This window comes from Staurois parvus, unplaced genomic scaffold, assembly GCF_062004578.1.
Source record: "Staurois parvus isolate SC_StPar_1 unplaced genomic scaffold, SC_StPar_1.0 ptg000087l, whole genome shotgun sequence".
Classification (NCBI taxonomy): domain Eukaryota; kingdom Metazoa; phylum Chordata; class Amphibia; order Anura; family Ranidae; genus Staurois; species Staurois parvus.
Window position 1 is genome coordinate 12,901,539 of NW_028317883.1, and position 21,541 is coordinate 12,923,079.

The 21,541-nt window shown below is 39.7% G+C and overlaps 1 protein-coding gene across 3 annotated transcripts in view; it reads left to right on the forward strand.

Annotated features, from left to right (window-relative positions):
* The window catches only part of DIXDC1 (DIX domain containing 1), a 307,504-nt gene that overhangs the window by 267,942 nt on the left and 18,021 nt on the right, over nt 1–21,541 (forward strand). For all 3 annotated transcript variants that reach the window (XM_089670198.1, XM_089670197.1, XM_089670199.1), the window contains 3 exons: nt 6,427–6,531; nt 10,056–10,109; nt 10,218–10,310. In XM_089670198.1, the coding sequence (XP_089526324.1) occupies nt 6,427–6,531; nt 10,056–10,109; nt 10,218–10,310 (252 nt within the window). The remainder of the gene's footprint in view (nt 1–6,426; nt 6,532–10,055; nt 10,110–10,217; nt 10,311–21,541) is intronic.

Below are 21,541 nucleotides of genomic sequence, written 5' to 3' on the forward strand. Positions count from 1 at the left end.
TGCCTTATGATGTGTGACCATGTTTGAGGTAGGATTATCTATGAGCCCAGGCCAGTGTCATGGTGAACTCCAAGGGGGTGTATCCATGATAGGCTGGGCTTACAAGAAAATGGGTTCAGTGACACTGACTGTCATTTAATCCAAAAGGGAAGCGAAATCTAGTGAATGGGCAGACTTTCTACAGAGGTCACAAGCTGAGTATTGCAGAAAATGTTGTTTTGTTTTGTTTTGTTTTTTTAATTCTACTGCAGGACTATTTATTTTTTTATTTGGTTCTTAAACTGAAATTATGCTTTAGGGCCCATTCACATTTATGTCTTGTGGTAAAGTATGCATTAACGCAGCATGTTAATGCACAATGCACATAGTGTATGGCACCCCATTGCACATACATTGCTGTGATCCACAAAGCACAGTAATGCAATCTTGCGCTGTGGTACTTTGTGTTGCTGAAAATGGTGCATGACCGTTTTTTTTTGTTCTGGGTTGTTGGTAGCCATTTAAATTAACGTACAGTAAAAGTGACTGTATATAGCCCAGTCTTTTGTAGGTAACATTTATGGTTGAACTAGATGGACTTGGCTTTTTTGAGCCAGACTAACTATGTATCTATGTACAATACCCAATCTGAGCATCTTATGTGAGGTTCAGTGAGGACTGGACTTTGCAGGGATTTTTTCTGTAGGTGCTCTATATGTACTAATCATTGGACAATTTCCGGGGAAGCTGTTTTTTTCTGTACCCTTCTCTTGTTCTAAACAATTCTAAGACAACATGATGGTATGTGGTGGCATACCAAGTTGTTTCAGGACAGACAAATGTGTCACCTCCAAATGTTCTCAGTGACACATCTCATTGTATTTGGTGAGCCAATCTTCTTCTCAGATTGAAAGTAAACCTATAATTTTTTAGCTTTCTTCTAACTCCCATACCTCATTATTGATCAGTGAGGCTAACCATCATTCTAGGTGACCAAGAAAGTGGTGTTGGAGGGGACAGAACATTATCATCAGAAGCTGAGATTCATATAAAAGAGTGCCCTGGGTTTTAGGGCTCTTGGTGTGCTAAGCAGCAATCTTATGATATATATATATATATATATATATATATATATATATATATATATATACACACAGTGGGGATCGAAAGTTTGGGCACCCCAGCTAAAAATGTGTATTTAATGTGCATAAAGAAGCCGAGGAAAGATGGAAAAATCTCCAAAAGGCATCAAATTACAGATTAGACATTCTTATAATATGTCAACAAAAGTTAGATTTTATTTCCATCATTTACACTTTCAAAATAACAGAAAACAAAAAAATGGCGTCTGCAAAAGTTTGGGCACCCTGCAGAATTTATAGCATGCACTGCCCCCTTTGCAAAGCTGAGACCTGCCAGTGTCATGGATTGTTCTCAATCATCGTCTGGGAAGACCAGGTGATGTCAATCTCAAAGGTTTTAAATGCCCAGACTCATCTGACCTTGCCCCAACAATCAGCACCATGGGTTCTTCTAAGCAGTTGTCTAGAAAACTGAAACTGAAAATAGTTGACGCTCACAAAGCTGGAGAAGGCTATAAGAAGATAGCAAAGCGTTTTCAGATGTCAATATCCTCTGTTCGGAATGTAATTAAGAAATGGCAGTCATCAGGAACAGTGGAAGTTAAAGCAAGATCTGGAAGACCAAGAAAAATATCAGACAGAACAGCTTGCAGGATTGTGAGAAAAACAATTCAAAACCCACGTTTGACTTCACGATCCCTCCAGAAAGATCTGGCAGACATTGGAGTTGTGGTACACTATTCCACTATAAAGAGATACTTGTACAAATACAGTTGTGACCAAAATTATTCAACCCCCAATGCTGTAAAGGGGTTTAGGGACTATAGTGTACATTTGGAATTGTATTCAGAATCAAATCCTACAAGGACGTTGTAACTACCCAAATGCAACTAAAATGACATCAATTGTTTATGTAATACAGTAGTAAATGGTTCTTATGTGGTTTCTTCATTGCCACAATTATTCAACCCCTTAAAGACTACCACTCTGAAGAACAGAGGTTCATACAGGTGCTTTCCATCAGGTATTGAAAACACCTGTGGATGTCACCGAGCAGCAATCAAGCATAATAAGCACCAATTAGGCAGCTTTAAAATGACTGTGATACTCAGCTCCTTCTAGACATTTACTGGTGTGGTTACAAACATGGTGAAGGCAAGAGAATGGTCCAGGAAGACAAGAGAAGAGGTGATTTCTCTTCACAGGAAGGGCAATGGCTATAAGAAGATTGCAAAGATGTTAAACATACCAAGAGACACCTTAGGAAGCATCATTCGCAAATTCAAGGCAAAGGGCACTGTTGAAACGCTACCTGGTCGTGGCAGAAAGAAGATGCTGACTTCGACTGCTGTGCGCTACCTGAAGCGTAGAGTGGAGAGAAGTCCCCGTGTGACTGCTGAGGAACTGAGAAAAGATTTGTCAGATGTGGGTACAGAAGTTTCAGCCCAGACAATAAGACGCACACTGCGTAATGAAGGCCTCCGTGCCAGAACTCCCAGGCGTACCCCCTTGCTGTCTCCAAAGAATAAGAAGAGTCGACTGCAGTATGCCAAAAGCCATGTGGACAAACCACAAAAGTTGTGGGATAGTGTTCTGTGGACTGATGAAACAAAATTAGAACTGTTTGGGCCCATGGATCAACGCTATGTTTGGAGGAGGAAGAACAAGGCCTATGATGAAAAGAACACCTTGCCTACTGTGAAGCATGGTGGAGGGTCAATCATGCTTTGGGGCTGTTTTGCTTCTGCAGGTACAGGGAAGCTTCAGCGTGTGCAAGGTACCATGAATTCTCTTCAGTACCAGGAGATATTGGATGGAAACGTGATGCAGTCCGTCACACACCTGAGGCTTGGGAGACGTTGGACCTTTCAACAGGACAATGATCCCAAGCATACCTCCAAGTCCACTAGAGCATGGTTGCAGAGGAAAGGCTGGAACATTTTGGAGTGGCCATCGCAGTCACCAGACTTAAATCCGATTGAGAACCTCTGGTGGGACTTAAAGAAAGCAGTTGCAGTGCGCAAGCCTAAGAATGTGACTGAACTGGAGGCCTTTGCCCATGAAGAATGGGCGAAGATACCCGTAGATCGCTGCAAGACACTTGTGTCAAGCTATGCTTCACGTTTAAAAGCTGTTATAACTGTAAAAGGATGCTGTACTAAGTACTAAGATTGAATGTCACTTGGGGGTTGAATAAAACTGATAATGCTGTGAGCACAGAAAAGACATTTGTGGTTATTTCATTATAACTGTTATGTTATATTTGTCTGACCTACAAGTGCCTCTTTAATGTAAATGTAAGCAAGATGACTGAATGATCAAAAGCAATGTCAAACTGGCCAAAACACTCAATTTCAGTGGGGGTTGAATAATTTTGGTCACAACTGTATGGTCTTCATGGAAGAGTCATCAGAAGAAAACCTCTTCTACGTCCTCACCACAAAAATCATCGTTTGAACTTTGCAAATGAACAATCGACAAGCCTGATGCATTTTGGAAACAAGTTCTGTGGACCAATGAGGTTAAAATTGAACTTTTTGGCCGGAATGAGCAAAGGTACGTTTGGAGAAGAAGGGGCACAGAATTTAATGAAAAGAACCTCTGTCCAACTGTTAAGCATGGTGTTGGATCAATCATGCTTTGGGGTTGTGTTGCAGCCAGTGGCACAGGGAACATCTCACGAGTAGAAGGAAAAATGGATTCAATAAAATTTCAGCAATTTTTGGATGGTAACTTGATGCCATCTGTGAAAAAGCTGATGTTAAAGAGAGGATGGCTTCTACAAATGGATAATGATCCTAAACACACCTCGAAATCCACGGGGGATTACATCAAAAGGCGTAAACTGAAGGTTTTGCCATGGCCTTCACAATCTCCTGACCTCAACATAATTGAAAATCTATGGATAGACCTTAAAAGAGCAGTGCGTGACAGACAGCCCAGAAATCTCAAAGAACTGGAAGACTTTTGTAAGGAAGAATGGGCAAAGATACCTCAAACAAGAATTGGAAGACTCTTGGCTGGCTACAAAAAGCGTTTACAAGCTGTGATACTTGCCAAAGGGGGCAGTACAAGATATTAACTCTGCAGGGTGCCCAAACTTTTGCAGACGCCATTTTTTTGTTTTCTGTTATTTTGAAAGTGTAAATGCTGGAAATAAAATCTAACTTTTGTTGACATATTATAAGAATGTCTAATCTGTAATTTGATGCCTTTTGGAGATTTTTCCATCTTTCCTTGGCTTCTTTATGCACATTAATACAAATTTTTAGCTGGGGTGCCCAAACTTTCGATCCCCACTGTATATACACACAGGTGAAACTCAAAAAATTAGAATATCGTGCAAAAGTTAATTTATTTCAGTAATGCAACTTAAAAGGTGAAACTAATTTATGAGATAGACTCATTACATGCAAAGCAAGATAGTTCAAGCCGTGATTTGTCATAATTGTGATGATTATGGCTTACAGCTCATGAAAACCCCAAATCCACAATCTCAGAAAATTAGAATGTTGTGAAATATTCTAGGCTCAAAGTGTCCCACTCTAATCAGCTAATTAAGCCATAACACCTGCAAAGGGTTCCTGAGCCTTTAAATGGTCTCTCAGTCTGGTTCAGTAGGAATCACAATCATGGGAAAGACTGCTGACCTGACAGTTGTGCAGAAAACCATCATTGACACCCTCCATAAGGAGGGATAGCCTCAAAAGGTAATTGCAAAAGAAGTTGGATGTTCCCAAAGTGCTGTATCAAAGCACATTAATAGAAAGTTATGTGGAAGGGAAAGTGTGGAAGAAAAAGGTGCACAAGCAGTAGGGATGACCGCAGTCTGGAGAGGATTGTCAGGAAAAGGCCATTCAAAAGTGTTGGGGACTTTCACAAGGAGTGGACTGAGGCTGGAGTCAGTGCATCAAGAGCCACCACACACAGATGGATCCTAGACATGGGCTTCAAATGTCGTATTCCTCTTGTCATGCCGCTCCTGAACAACAAACAACGTCAGCAGCGTCTTACCTGGGCTAAAGAAAAAAAGACCTGGTCTGTTGCTCAGTGGTCCAAAGTCCTCTTTTCTGATGAGAGCAACTTTTGCATCTCATTTGGAAACCAAGGACCCAGAGTATGGAGGAAGAATGGAGAGGCCCACACTGCAAGATGCTTGAAGTCCAGTGTGAAGTTTCCACAGTCTGTGTTGATTTGGGGAGCCATGTCATCTGCTGGTGTTGGTCCACTGTGCTTCATTAAGTCCTGGGTCAATGCAGCCGTCTACCAGGAGATTTTAGAGCACTTCATGCTTCCTTCTGCAGACGAGCTTTATGGGGATGCTGACTTCATTTTCCAGCAGGACTTAACACCTGCCCACACTGCCAAAAGCACCAAAACCTGGTTCAATGACCGTGGGATTACTGTGCTTGATTGGCCAGCAAACTTGCCTGACCTATGGGGCATTGAGAACCTAGAGAATCTATGGGGCATTGCCAAGAGAAAGATGAGAGACATGAGACCGAACAATGCAGAAGAGCTGAAGGCCGCTATTGAAGCATCCTGGTCTTCCATAACACCTCAGCAGTGCCACAGGCTGATAGCTTCCATGCCACGCCGCATTGAGGCAGTAATTGCTGCAAAAGGGGCCCAAACCAAGTACTGAGTACATATACATGCTTATACTTTTCAGAGGTCCGATATTGTTCTATGTACAATCCTTGTTTTATTGATTCCATGTAATATTCTAATTTTCTGAGATTGTGGATTTGGGGTTTTCATGAGCTGTAAGCCATAATCATCACAATTATGACAAATCATGGCTTGAACTATCTTGCTTTGCATGTAATAAGTCTATCTCATATATTAGTTTCACCTTTTAAGTTGCATTACTGAAATAAATGAACTTTTGCACGATATTCAAATTTTTAGAGTTTCACCTGTGTGTGTGTGTGTGTATGTATATATATATATATATATATATATATATATATATATATACTGCATACACATCATTTTATTGGCCAGAAAAGGTGCGCTTTTCTCCCATCATGTTGCCTTTTGTGATATCTAAGAGTACCTAAAGGAGCAAAGTGTGCCTAAGAATGTGTGCACAGCCTTCCTTTCTCTTTCCATTGCTTTTTACATAAGTGAATTTGCCATGGCAACTAGCTACCAGTTTAGGCCAACAGAAACCTAAAGCAAGGTGCAAATTGCAACTTGGGAAATAATTATTTTATCGAGGAAAGACAGACCAAAGCATACACTGTGTGTTTTATTTTAGTGATAAATAGAAATATTGACAACTGCAATTTGGACGTTAAAGTTATATGTAATACCACTAAAAATATCTACCACTATGTGTATTTTTTTCTTTGTTTATCAGGATGCCTTGCAGCAGAGAATGGCTCAGCAAGAAAGCTCTGTTCTTCAACTGAAGCAGGAGTTGTTGAGGGCAAACATGGACAAGGATGAACTCCATAACCAAAATGTAAGCTATAATTCTGATGCAAAAAGACTAAAGCTGGCAATAGTTTTTTTTCATTTGATCAGTCCAGTACCTGCACAAACAAGGTGGATGGAGAAATACCCCCTGCCGGAACATTGCACTCTAACAGTGGGACCCATTGCTATCAGAATATACTAAACAGCGGCTGCAGCCACTGATTGACGAATGCTTTCCAGCATGTACTGTACCTTCAACAGGAGTCAAATAAATTACATCTGTTAAGCAGAGATCATCACACACTGAAATTTGTCTGCTCCTTGCTGAACTAGACAAATTTGCATCAGTATGGCCTGTTTAACCTGTAAAGAAAGTTACTTTGAGAAGCAGATCTCTTATCAAGAAAGTTATAAGATCTGCCTGACCTTGATGGAACTATCATACCTTCACACTAGGTTCACACATAATCAGTGCAAATGTATCCGTTTTGTAGTGTGATTCAGTCATCAGCTGTGGTCCAAATCAGAGTGGCAAGGCGTTTTTGAGACAATTTGACTTCTCTCTCTCTCTACACATTGTACCCTCATTAGGTATGAACACCTGTACATTTCACATGCAGTTCCCACTGAAGTTTATGCAGTGGAAATCCTAAACGTACAGCTCCAAACTCGCACACGACCCTTTTTCAAAACCACACTGTGACTGGAATGTATATATGTGAATGCCCTCCATAGGAACAAATTCTTTGAGTTATCATGTAAATTTGCCAGCTAAAAACACATCCAAAAATGGACATATGTTAAACAGGACTTAAAATCTGAAATGTTCATTTGGACCAAGCTGACTAATAGATCTGGAACACATCCGTCTGTGATTTGTTCCTTTTTCATTATACACTACTGTATATAAGTAACCATCGCTTATATTACAGTCCACAGTTTCATAAATGTATTATATTGGGATTTTATGTGATGGACCAACACAAAGTGGCACATGATTGTGAAGTGGAAGGAAAATGATAAATGGTTGTCAAAATTTTTTACAAATAAATATCTGAAAATTGTGGAATGTATTTGTATTCAGCCCGCTTAACTCTGATACCCCTAACTAAAATCTAGTGGAACCAATTGCCTTCAGAAGTCACCTAATTAGTAAATAGAGTCCACCTGTGTATAAGTTAATCTCAGTATAAATACAGCTGTTCTGTGAAGCCCTCAGAGGTTTGTTAGAGAACATTCGTGAACAAACTGCATCATGAAGGCCAAAGAACACACTAGATAGGTCAGGGATAAAGTTGTGGAGAAGTTTAAAGCAGGGTTAGGTTATAAAAAATATCTCCAGCTTGGAACATCTCACGGCTCACTGTTCAATCCATCATCCGAAAATGGAAAGAGTATGGCACAACTGCAAACCTACCAAGACATGGCCATCCACCTAAACTGACAGGCCGGGCAAGTAGAGCATTAATCAGAGAAGCAGCCAAGAGGCCCATGGTAACTCTGGAGGCGCTGCAGAGATCTACAGCTCAGGAAGGAGAATCTGTACACAGGAGAACTATTAATCGTGCACTCCACAAATCTGGCCTTTATGGAAGAGTGGCAATAAGAAAGCCAATGTTTAAAGAAAGCCATAAGAAGTCCCGTTTGCAGTTTGTGAGAAGCCATGTGGGGGACACAGCAAACATGTGGAAGAAGGTGCTCTGGTCAGATGAGACCAACATTTTTCTTTTTGGCCTAAAAGCAAAATGCTATGTGAAAACTAACATGTCACCTTGAACACACCATCCCCACTGTCAAACATGGTGGTGGCACCATCATGTTGTGGGGATGCTTTTCATCAACAGGGACAGGGAAGTTGGTCAGAGTTGATGGGAAGATGGATGGAGCCAAATACAGCGCCATCTTAGAAGAAAACTTGTTAGAGGCTGCAAAAGACTTGAGACTGGGGCGGAGGTTCACCTTCCAGCAGGACAACGACCCTAAACATACAGCCAGAGCTACAATGGAATGGTTTAGATCAAAACATATTCATGTTTTAAAATGACCCAGTCAGAGTCCATAACTAAATCCAATTGATAATCTGTGGCAAGACGTGAAAATTTCTGTTCACAGATGCTCTCCATCCAATCTGACAGAGCTTGACCTATTTTACAAAGAAGAATGGGCAAAAATTTCACTCTCTAGATGTGCAAAGCTGGTAGAGACATCCCCTAAAAGACTTGTAGCTGTAATTGCAGCGGCTGAATACAAATGCACGCCACACTTTTCAGATATTTATTTGTAAAAAAGTTTGAAAACTATTTATCGTTTTCCTTACAATTTACAGTTATGGACTACTTTGTGTTGGTCTATCACATAAAATCCCAATAAAGTACATTTACATTTTTGGTTGTAACATGACAAAATGTGGAAATTTCAAGGGGTATGAATAATTTTTCAACGCACTGTATATTCTCCTTGTGCTCTCACCAAATAATGAAGCAAGTAAAGCCCTTCAGTCCATACACTTGTGTGTTCCCTTGTGTGTAGATATTCAATTTGATTCCAACATGTTTCTCTCCCACCATGCAAAAAATGTAAATCGCATATAATGTAATCTCTTAAGATAAATGAACTATTAAAAACCAAATTATCATGTTCACATAAAAAACAATATACTGTGACAAACTTATCTCCACAACGTGAAAAAATTCTGGTATCCACCACCTTTACTCTTATCCTCAGTCCAAATAATTCCTGCAGTATTATAAATTATCCTTCTGCTGTTGTCCACCTGTTGATCACCTCACCGGATAGTCTCCCCAAAAAATAAAATGCTTATACAGTGTAGTAGTTTGTATTAATAAAATTTAAATTCTTTTAGTTAAATGCATTCACATTCTATATATGAAAATCTTAAACACCCACTGCTCAGCCTTCAGACCATGAACCTTACCAAATTCACATGAAACCAAGCATGTATGAACGCCAAGGTCCACTCTCTTCAAGCCAACACCATCGCACGTCCACAATAACTCCATATACTCAAAAGCCATGTAGGATCAAATAGAATAAAATCATAGTGCAGCAATACCTAAATAGCACTAAAAATCGAACTATTTATTTGCTAAAAATGCTGCTTACAATGTAAAGATGAATGCTAGCATACAAAACCTTTTCCAAAATTATTATTATTATACAGTATTTATAAAGCGCCAATAGTTCGCTCAACGCTGTACATTACAAAGGGGGACAAAATGGCTGCTGATGGGCTTCGTGTTTGCGTCTGACGTCACTTACTGATGTGTTTCATCGGATTGACTTCCTCAAAGGATGTGCCTTCTTTTTTTTTATTTTAATAGAAAAGGCAAAATTGTTTTTTCAAAGCAAAGATTTTCTAACATCGTAAAAGACTGTGCATTTAATAGCACTAACAATGCTTGGGAAGGCTCAGTTTTGTTCTGATGTCAATGCCACAAAGCCTAGAAGCTACAGTAGGCTTGAATCTGTTGTACCATGTATAAACCATGTATGAGCACCTATATACACAAAGGTATGAAAATACTGAAAATATTTTAACTACTTTATCAGGTGGATTTGCAAAGAAAACTGGAAGAAAGAAATCAGTTAATTGGGGATTATAAAGTGAGTATATGTTAACTTTTTGTGACTTTAAATTACTATATGGAGCATATCGCAATAACATAATGAAAAAAACAAATACCTCTCCCACTAAATCTGATTCTTTTACAGAAAGAAATCACACAAAAGGATTGGCTTATACAGCAGATGCAGGGGAAACTTGATGAGGCACACAGAAAACTTTCAGAAGCAAGCTATCAAAAGGTACGTCAGTCTGCTTGACTGTTGGCATTGGGTAGTGGACTTACCTGATTATGTAGTAATCTACTGTAGGTTATAATGAACTATACTATACTTACTATAAATGATAATATTAGGATTTGCAGAGGAGGTAATGGATCATATAAAGAATACACATGGTCCAAAGCCTTATGGGTTTATAAAGGACACTGAATTCCATGGTGAACCCAAATATCCTTATTTTGCTGTAGGAACTATGTAATTTTGTTTAGCAGAACAAAATTTGACATTTAAGGGATTTTTAATGGAAAAAAACCCTTGAAAAAATAGTAACAAAAGAGTTGAAACCAAGCAGAATCATTTCATTAGAGAATAAAGGGTGCAAACTGATTAGTCACTATGGGCAACAGTGACACTTATTTTTGCCCCTATGGCTGTGTGTACATGGGCTTCAGACACAAGTGTCAGCAGATAGCATTCTGTTGGGTGGTTCCAGGAAAAATTCTATTGCTTTAAAGATGCATTTACCATAAATATGCATAACATCTTTGCTTATTTGTACAGAGGAATTGCAACAGTTCAAAGGCAGTAGGACAGAATTTGCTGCATTTGAAAACAAGTACATGGCAAACTCTGCGATGATTGAAAATGCTTTACAAACATGTCAGCAGCTACAGTGCCTTGAAAAAGTATTCTTACCCCTTGAAATTTTCCACAAAATTTGGCATGTTACAACCAAAAACGTAAATGTATTTTATTGGGATTTTATGTGATAGACCAACACAAAGTGGCACATAATTGTGAAGTGGAAGGAAAATAATCCCTTTTTTTTTTTTTTTTTTTTTTTTTAATTTTTTACAAATATGTGAAAATTGTGGAGTGCATTTGTATTCAGCCCCTTTACTCTGTTACCCCTAACTAAAATCTAGAATTGCCTTCAGAAGTCACCTAATTAGTAAATAGAGTCTACCTGTGTGTAATTTAATCTTAGTAAAAATACATCTGTTCTGCAAAACCCTCAGAGGTTTGTCAGAGAACATTTGTGAACAAACAGCATCATGAAGGCCAAGGAGCACATCAGACAGGTCAGGGATAAAGTTGTGGAGACGTTTAAAGCAGGGTTAGGCATAAAAAATATCCCAAGCTTGGAACATCTCACGGAGCACTGTTCAATCCATCATCTGAAATTGGAAAGAGTATGGCACAACTGCAAACCTACCAAAATATGGTCGTCCACCTAAACTGACAGGCCGGGCAAGGAGAGCATTAATCAGAGAAGCAGCCAAGAGGCCCATAGTAACTCTGGAGGTGCTGCAGAAATCCACAGCTCAGGTGGGAGAATCTGTCCATAGGACAATTATTAGTCGTGCATCCCACAAATCTGGCCTTTACGGAAGAGTGGCAAGAAGAAAGCCATACATACATTATATAGTCAAGATGAAGGAAAATCTATTAGGGTGTGGCCAGCTACAAACAAGCACTGATGGCCAGATGTCCAGACTGTGACACCAGACAAAAACCAACAAACGCTGACAGAATGTGGTGAATGGATAAAGATTCTTAAACACTGTTGCCAGTGTCTAGGTGAGGACACAGACTGACATACACAGATAAATATACACTGTGTTTGATGAATATAGATGATGGAAAGACCAAGCATGGTGAATTCTCAGATTAAATAAGTCTCCGACAATGGTCGCATCTGCTTTGCAAAGCTCCTCATACTTTTTTTTACAAATCATTCATTTGCTTTGACCCATTTGTTGTGTTTTTATTTATTTTACAATAACCTTCCTCTTGTGTTAGTTTCCTGTTACCATCTCTTATGTTAACGGGTCGGTTTTGACCCGTGTCTTAAATCAGCTGTAAAATACACTAAAAACAATTATCTATCATCCAATTTGTTTCTCATCTCTTGGTTACCTCTTTAGGCTTCCTTAGCCATGAAAATATTGGTTTTAATATTTTCGGTGTGGGCCCATGGACCTTTTTTTTGTCAGTATACCCCTCGATTTCAATTAAAAAACAATGTAAAATGAACCTCAAGAGAATCATATAAATAAATAAAAGGTTGTTATGTCACCTGACTATTACTGAGGGGATGTAGAACACATCTCTGAAATAAATTTGTTTTGTTTATTTTTTCATTTTAATATTATTAACTATAGTAACATCTATGGTGTTACAGGTCAATTTCGACCCATATATATAATTACTTCAAAAAGGCAAAAAAGTCTCTTTTTTTCAGCAATAGAACTTTAGTACAAACACAAAATGAAAAACAGAACAAATATATATATATACATATATATATAACATAAATATAACAAAATATAGATTTGCAAGGTCAAACAAACAACAACCAATCAAGCAAATCAAACCAATAGAAATCAATTACTCATTCCAACACTAATAAAAAACTAAATCAGAGTAAAAGTCTGTGTGCAAGAACGTGTGTGTGTGTTTAGATGCATGTGTGGCAAAAAGTGACACTTTTAGTGTGTTCTTTGCAGAGATATTTGTTGCAGTTTAAGCACAGTACTTGTATTTGTCTTTCTGTCCTTACTGCTTGGGCAGACCTGACACCTCTTTCTTTTAGAATCAGGTGGCCTGAGTGGGGTTGTGGCTGTTGTGGATGATGTTGAGGCAGGGCTGGCTGAGGAGGATGCTGGTGTGGACAAAGTGCTAGGTGACCTCTGCAGCTGTCTGACCAAGACTGCAGCATTTGGGTCTCAGGGGCACCCGTTCCCTTCCCTCAATGTGTGGCTTGACAAGGGAATTTCCCAGCTCCTCAAGAAACATTCTCCGCTTATTTTTTTTTGGTTGAGTTCCATCCTTGGTGGATGTGGGTCCACAACACAAATGCATTATATGCAGACACATCAAGGATGTTGTAAAACACAACCATTGGCCATCTCCTGGTCATTCGCTGGCAAGTGTAGGTGGCAGTCAGCTTGTCCAGGTTGTCCACTCCTCCTTTGTTTTTGTTATAGTCGAGGATAATTGTGGGCTTTTTGTCACTTCCTGATGACACAGCTGCATCTTTGTGAAGAGTAGACATAAGTATCACATTCCTTTTTTTTTTTGGACAATATGAGAAAACAGTGGTGGTGTCTGTAAAAGCAAACTTTGTGGACAGTGCAGCCCTGTCCTTCACCTGCAAGATTTCAGCAGGCAGATCAGGTTTATTTTTCTTCACTGTGCCCACCATGGTAAGTTTCCTCCTGAGAAGTTCTTGTCCAAGGTCATAGCTGGTAAAAAAATTGTCACAAGTGATATTGTGACCCTGCAGTCCAGTAGTCATATCAAGGTCCACACGTTTTCCTTGGTTTTTCTCAGGGATGCCACTTGCAGCTTTGCCTGTGTAAATCTGTAGATTCCAGGCATAGCTGGTTTTTGCATCACAGGCTGCCCAGATTTTTATGCCGTACTTCCCTGGCTTACTGGGTATGTATTGCCGGAAGGGGCATTTTCCTCGGAAAGGGACAAGACATTCATCCACTGTCACCTCTGGCCCAGGGTTGAACATCAGTGGAAGGCGCTGCACCCATCTCTCCCAGACATCCCTGAGGGGGGCAAGCTTGTCAGATCTTGCTCTGGTATCTCTGTTGTCAAATCTGAGGACTCTTGATATCATTTGAAAGGTCTGAAGTGACATTGTTGCCCGGAAAATATCTCTGCCTGTCGATGCATCCCACAGACTATCTGTGGCCTCATTGCAGGATCTGTACACTCCAGCAAGAAGAAGAACACCAATATAGGCATCCAGGTATTCCTCATCAATGTCTTTCCACATGCTGCCATGGACTTTTTTTCCTTCAAGGTTTGTCATAGCAATGATGACTCTTTTTAGTGACTATGGCATAAATAGCTCAAAACATGTCTTGATGTCACTTACTCTCATCACAGCAAACCTTGTGATTCCAGGGGTCATTTTGATGACATTTGCAGCAGCTGCCCTGCCATGTACATCAGGAGGTGCTGAGCTCCAACAGATCTTACCATTTTTGGACTTGAATATTTCAACGGGAGCAGCTTCAGCTCCGGTGGCCTCCTCATCAGACTCATCAGATGTGTCTGTGTCTTCTGGATGATACTCCACATTGTCTTCCTCCTCAGAAACCTGCTCATCCAAATCACTATGCTCCTCTGTGTTCTCTCCCTCATTTTCACCAAAAATATTATCCAGAACTTGGCTCAATTAAAATCTTCTTCTCATTTTTGCATGCTACAAATTGGAGATGTGCACTCTGCAAGTCACCAATTCTATACTGAATTGGCCTCACATGTCTGGACATGGCCGTCTTTGTTTGTTTTGTTTTTGTGCAGGTATACTGGAAAACAAGGCAAAATGAGAATCCCCTAAAGATCACATGATTGGGAGAGGAGCTGGCTGTCAGTGTGCTGGTTGACAGTGAGCTTATGATTTCAGTTTTGGCTCTAATTATTGCTTTTTAATCTTATTTTTATAACTGGGTCGAAACCGACCCTAACAACACAAAGGTCATAATTTCAACTTGAGCATTTTATAATTTAGTGAAAACAATTTTTTTTTATTTTGTTGAAATAGAGGTTCCTGACAAAGTCATAAAGCCTTGATGCAATAAACAAATTTATATGGTTATTTTATGCATTTAAAACCTAAAAACGGGTCGTGCCGACCCTAACACAAGACGAAGGTTAATATGTACCATTTAAACAAATTTAATATAGTATTAACCTCCTGTTTGCATGTCATTTCCAAATACAGCCAGTCCCTGGGTTACAAACAAGATAGGTTCTGTAGGTTTGTTTTTAAAGCAGTAATACTGCACCAAAGAGGAAAAAAATGAGCCCCCGGGTGGTTTTAGTCATGTGCACAGAGCTCTGAAGGAACGGCACAGGTATTCCTTCAGAGTGCATGCACCGGTGACATCACCAGCTGCTGCAAAAGTAAATATAATAAAAAATAATTTTTACGTTTTTTTGTATAGCCTAGGGAAGGGTTAACACCCCTGTAATGTTTGTTTTGTTGTCTGTGCCCCTGTTCAGAAGATTTCACTTCACTTTCTGTGCCAGTGACAATTGGATTTTGAAAGTTTTGGGTTTTTGTGGAAACAAGCATTAGTGATAAAGCTTCAGTGGAGACACCTTTTTCCCAATTTCCCTTCCTAAGGGATGTAAGTTGGATGTACGCTATATTGCCAAAAGTATTAGGACACCCCTCCAAATCATTAGATTCAGGTGTTCCAATCACCGCATGGCCACAGGTGTATAAAACCAAGCACCTAGGCATGCAGACTGCTTCTACAAATATTTGTGAAGTACGGGTCACTCTCAGAAGCTCAATGAATTCAAGCGTGGTACCGTGATAGGTTGCCACCTGTGCAATAAGTCCATTCATGAAATTTCCTTGCTACTAAATATTCTACAGTCAACTGTTAGTGGTATTATAACAAAGTGGAAGCAACTGGGAACAACAGCAACTCAGCCACGAAGTGGTAGGCCATGTAAAATGAAAGAGCGGGGTCAGCGCATGCTGAAGCGCACAGTACGCAGAAGTCGCCAACTGTCTGCAGAGTCAATAGCTAAAGACCTCCAAACTTCGTGTGGCCTTCAGATTAGCAAAACAGCAGTTCATAGAGAGCTTCATGGAATGGGTTTCCATGGCCGAGCAGCTCCATCAAGCCTCACATCACCAAGTGCAATGCAATGCGTCGGATGCAGTGGTGTAAAGCACGCCGCCACTGGACTCTAGAGCAGTGGAGACATGTTCTCTGGAGTGATGAATCACACTTCTCTGGCAATCCGATGGATGTGTCTGAGTTTGGCATTTATCAGGAGAACAGTACTTGCCTGACTGCATTTTGCCAAGTGTAAAGTTTGGCGGAGGGGGGATTATGGTGTGGGGTTGTTTTTCAGGGGTTGGGCTTGGCCCCTTAGTTCCAGTGAAGGGAACTCTTAAGGCGTCAGCATACCAAGACATTTTGGACAATTTCATTCTCCCAGCTTTGTGGGAAGAGTTTGGGGATAGCTCCTTCCTGTTCCAACATAACTGCGCACCAGTGCACAAAGCAAGGTCCATAAAGACGTGGATGAGCGAGTTTGGGATGGAGGAACTTGACTGGCCTGCACAGAATCCTGACCTCAACCCGACAGAACACCTTTGAGATGAATTAGAGTGGAGACTGTGAGCCAGGCCTTCTCATCCGACATCAGTGCCTGACCTCACAAATGCGCTTCTGGAAGAATAGTCAAACATTCCCATAGACACACTCCTAAACCTTGTGGACAGCCTTCTCAGAAGAGTTGAAGCTGTTATAGCTGCAAAGGGTGGGCCAACTCAATATTGAACCCTACATGTGCTTGTAAAGGCAGTTGTCCCAATACTTTTGGCAATAAAGTGTATGTAACTCGGCGACTGCCTGTCATTTTCAATTAAGTTTTTTGGAAATACCCTTTTACTGGTCTTACATTCCAACATTGAAATGTGAAATCCTTTTTTTTTTTTACTTTTTAGAATGTTGCATCATCTGTTAATTCTACTACCGGGTATGAGATTGTACTTAAAGGGTATCTCGCTTTTGTTTAAAAATTGATATTGTAATTCCTAAACTAGCCCTTTTTGTAATTTAGTGTTAAAAAAAATATTGAATATAATCTGCAGCCAGCTGTGGTTTTCTAAAACTGAGAAAACAACTGAGAGTTGTGTACACTGTTGGTGTAAAAAAACTCACCTAGACATGTCATATCCTGTGATTGGCTCACTGCTGGTCTGTAGCAGAAAGACCCTCCTACTTATTAGGCAGTGGCTGCAGGCAATAGCAAGTTTGTTTTCAAACCCCCTTCAACAACTGTTGCCTGCAACAAGGTAATATAGGGATTAGTTAAAGTGCAACTTTACTGTGCGGCATCCAGTAGGGTACAGACCATGCATGGAAATGAGTGGCCTGCTTGCAAATGCTGTGAGCCACTAAGCAAGACTACAAAATGAAGATCTTGGGAGAGGGGGAGAAGGCAAGTATTTTACCCTCACCAAGGGGATTTGGGGTCACTAAAAGTGAAGTTGTCCTTTAACCCCTTTTTTCTGCTGAGGTACATCTTTAAATGGCAGATCAGCTGCCCTTTATTTACCCAGTGCTGTTCATAAACGGCTGGATAAATAGCTATCAGGGTGCCAATCCTGTAATCGCTATGTACTGAGCCGTCATTAGATAGCTCAGTATACAGAGACACTGTACCGAGCCAATCCAAGGGGCCAGGTACCATGTGATCATTATGATTGATCATCACAGCGATCACATGATACTGTTTACAGTATTTATCCCTTACCTTCTGCTTACAACAGTGGGAGGAGAGAGATGGGGAAAGAATAAATGGATCAGCAGCTGCAGATTCATTCATTCTGTTTTCAGTGATACTGGGATTTTTTTAACCCCTTCATTTCCCTTCCTCTCCTACACATATTATCTCCATGCTGTCTCAATGTGACCTGTATATTATCACTTTCACCTCCTTATCCTGCACATCTAAACATTAACCCCTTAATCTCCATCCTTCTATTGTATGTAACCAATACATTATCGTTACCTCCTCCTTCCTCTGTGTATGACCTATACATATAATATATTTGCTCTGCTAATATAGTGCTCTGTGTACTCAGTACTGGCATGTTTCTTAATTTCCAAAAATTGTGGCAAAAAATGAGATCAGCTTGTGGTGCCTACTTTCCAAAACGGGCAATTTCAGGAGTTTTTGTACTATTGTGGCATTTTTTTTGTAACAGAAAGTAAGGGAAAGTTTTTGTTTTTTTTCAAAGATTTTTCCTTTTTATAGTAAGAAACCAAAAAACAGTGGTTTATAAATACCACCAAAAAAAAGCTCCATCTGTCTCAAAAAAATATATAAAACTAATTTAATACAATGTTGCATGATGGAATAATTGTCAGTCAAACTATCTCAGCACTGAAAACAGAAAAATGGCCTGGTCATGAGGTCGGTACTGAAATGGCTGATCTTGAGGACTTAACTAGGTATTAGCACACAAGCTAGCTTTTCGGCATGCTGAAAAAAGCTATGTAAAAGGACTGAGCATTTCACACTGCATGGATCATATCAATGCTCTGATTTGCTGAATCTGATAGAAGATAATAGGGGTACCAGTTGTGTAGTAATTCCAAAGAAGACATGCTGGTTTTGCTACCTTCATATAGATATCAGACTGTTTTGGTGAGCTGCAAAGGAGTCCATGAGCCAAAAATTAGTTGCCTTATCTTGAAGTTTTTGCTGGATGGGGCAATATTCTCCCACTACTGCTATCAGTTAAGTAAGTGATCTCCAAACTGCGGCCCAAGGGCCGGATGTGGCCCTTTGCTTAATTTTATCTGGCCCTTGGGGCATTATTCCCTCACTGTCAGCAACAGTGGGGCATAGTTCTAGCCACTAATACCAACAAGGGGGCACTATTCCTCCCACTGACACCAAAGATGGGGCACTATTCCTCCCACTGACACCAATGATGGGGCACTATTCCTACCGCTGATACCAATGAGGGGGCACTATTTCTCCCACTGATACCAATAGTGTGACACTATTCCTCCCACTGCCACTGTCATGGGGCATTTTTTACTGCCACTGACCCCATGACTTTTTCTACTCCAGCTGGCCACAGTCCGGCCCCCCTAAAGATTGAAGGACAGTAAGCTGGCCCTTTGTTTAGATAGTTTGATGACCCCTGAGTTAAGTGATCAAAGAGGAGCAAAACTTTGTCCTGCCACTTCTGTTTTCTCTCGAGGTGGTGTCTGCATATGCCTTTCTTTTTCTCTCTGTACAGAAAAATGTTACTGTACTGCACTGCAATAGTGCGAACTATGCCCATAGGATAACATGGACTTTGGACTGTCTATGTAGTTGGAATGCAGTCAAAAATGCATTCCACTGCACCTGGTATGAATGGGCCCTTAGTGTAATCTCTATGACGTCTGAGCTATGGACACATCCACATGGTTGTGCAGTGGCCATGTTTGTTTATTGCTACCTTTTTACATATAGGTGATTCAATCCATCCCTGCATATGCAACAGTCTCTACATACCCAGATTGTATGGCCGGTTTCTGGGTGAACCTGTTTAACTTACCAGTGTTGCAGGGTTTTTTTTTATTTTTATGGAAAACAAACTATCCAGAGAAAACTGATATCAGCATAAAAACTGCATTCAGATAAAACTGAACCCCTGCCCCTAGTCTGAAAAGCAGGGGTGTTAACCATTTAGCTGGTGTGCTGCGCAAAGTTGTTAAAACCAACCACAGGCTATTCTTTTTGTATATCAAATCAGCATATGTTATATATCTTATTTCACAATAACAGAGACAATCCTGTTTTTTCATTTATAAATACAAACTTTTAAAAGTACAAGGTGTATCAGACTTTTACTAGTCTTAGGTTCTTCATTTTCTGGCTAATTGATCCTCATTTGTACATATGGCTGGAGTGCGTAGGCTGCTATAAACATGCGAACACCAGATGGTGCATTCATAAACAGCCAATTAATTATTCATACTTGTTTGTGTATTCCACAAAACTCATCACCAACGTATCAGCCTTTAAAATATTTTACTTTCATTAGCCATTCCAAATACTTCATCATTTACAGTATTGTCATACAGAAGTGATCGAAAAGAGCTTTCTAGAAATTGTATATAAAACATTTCATTACTGAGCAATAGAAATTGCTTTGTGCATTTTTTAAACTGTGATTCCTCTAACAACCAGATTCTCATAAAATAGACCCTTTCTGCTGATGAGCAGTAAGAGTTTAAAAAGCAGATTGCTCTTTAGACTTTCACATTTATGGGCTTTAGGCCCTATTGTTTTTAACCACTTAGTGACTGCCTGCCCGCAATTTACACACTATCGCAGTTCCATTATAAGTTGTTGATCGTTACCATTAGTAGTATAAAAAAAAAATTCCAGTATCTATACCATAGTTTGTAGCAGATATAACTTTCATGCAAACCAATGAATATACACTAATTGGGATTTTTTTTTTTACCAGAGACATATAGCAGAATACATTTTGGCTAAAATTTATATAGAAATTTAATTTGTAATTTCTTTATTGGATATGTTATAGCTTTTTTTTTTTTTGCTTATATTGCAAAAAATATTGTGAAAAAAAACAGTGGTGATCAAATACCAGCAAAAGAAATCTCTATTTGTGTAAAAAAAAATTATATAAATTTTGTTTGGGTACAGCATGGCATGACTGCTCAATTGCCAGTTAAAGTAGCGCAGTGCCGAAGAACAAAAAATGGCCTGGTCACGAAGAGGGTAAAATCTTCCGGAGCTGAAGTGGTTAATCACCAGTGAATTTTGTGCAGCATATTGTTAAATTATCCAGTGTGCTGCAGTTTAGCTGTGGTTTCTTGTAAGTACATCCTATAGTACCTGTCGCAACATTGGAGCAAGCTCTGGGACCCTCCATAATTATCACCAAACACCGACAGCGAAGCATTGAAAAGTAAAGAATTTAGATGTCCTTACATGTTGCAATAATGAAAACACACAGTACATAAGTACTGAGAAAGCAAAGAATGTTGTGTATAATCTGTAGATTTACATCGTCTGAAGGCCGTACTATTCAAGTTTTTAGATTGGATACTTTGTGGAAAATTAAAGTGTAAGGAGCTTTACTTTTAAATGAAAGTAGACAAAGAAATCCCTTAAATGATTATTGACGAGTGGACTGCTTCCCTAAAAGTCCTGCTCTCGATGCTAATATTCACCATACACACACACACACACACCTGTTCAAAAGTTTTAGGCAGGTACGAAAATTGCTGTAAATTAGGAAAGCTTTCAGAAACAGAAGTGTTGATAGTTTATTTTTACCATATAACAAAATGAGTGAAAAAAAGTTAAAGAACAAAAGAGAAATTGAAATCAAATCAGTATTTGGTGTGACCACCCTTTGCCTTCAAAACAGGATCAATTTGTCTAGGGGTACTTGCACACAGTTTTTGAAGGAACTCAGCAGGTAGGTTGTTGCAAGCATCTTGGAGAACTAACCACAGATCTTCATATCATATCTGCCTCATATCCATCTGTCTCTTCATATAATCCCAGACAGACTCTGTGATGTAAAACTCATGTCTCTGTGGGGTCCAAATCATCTTGGTTGTTCTATTGTTCTTCTTTATGCTGAAGGTTCCTAATGACATTGGTTGTATGTTTGGGGTCATTGTACTGCTGCAGAATAAATTTGGGGCCAATTACAC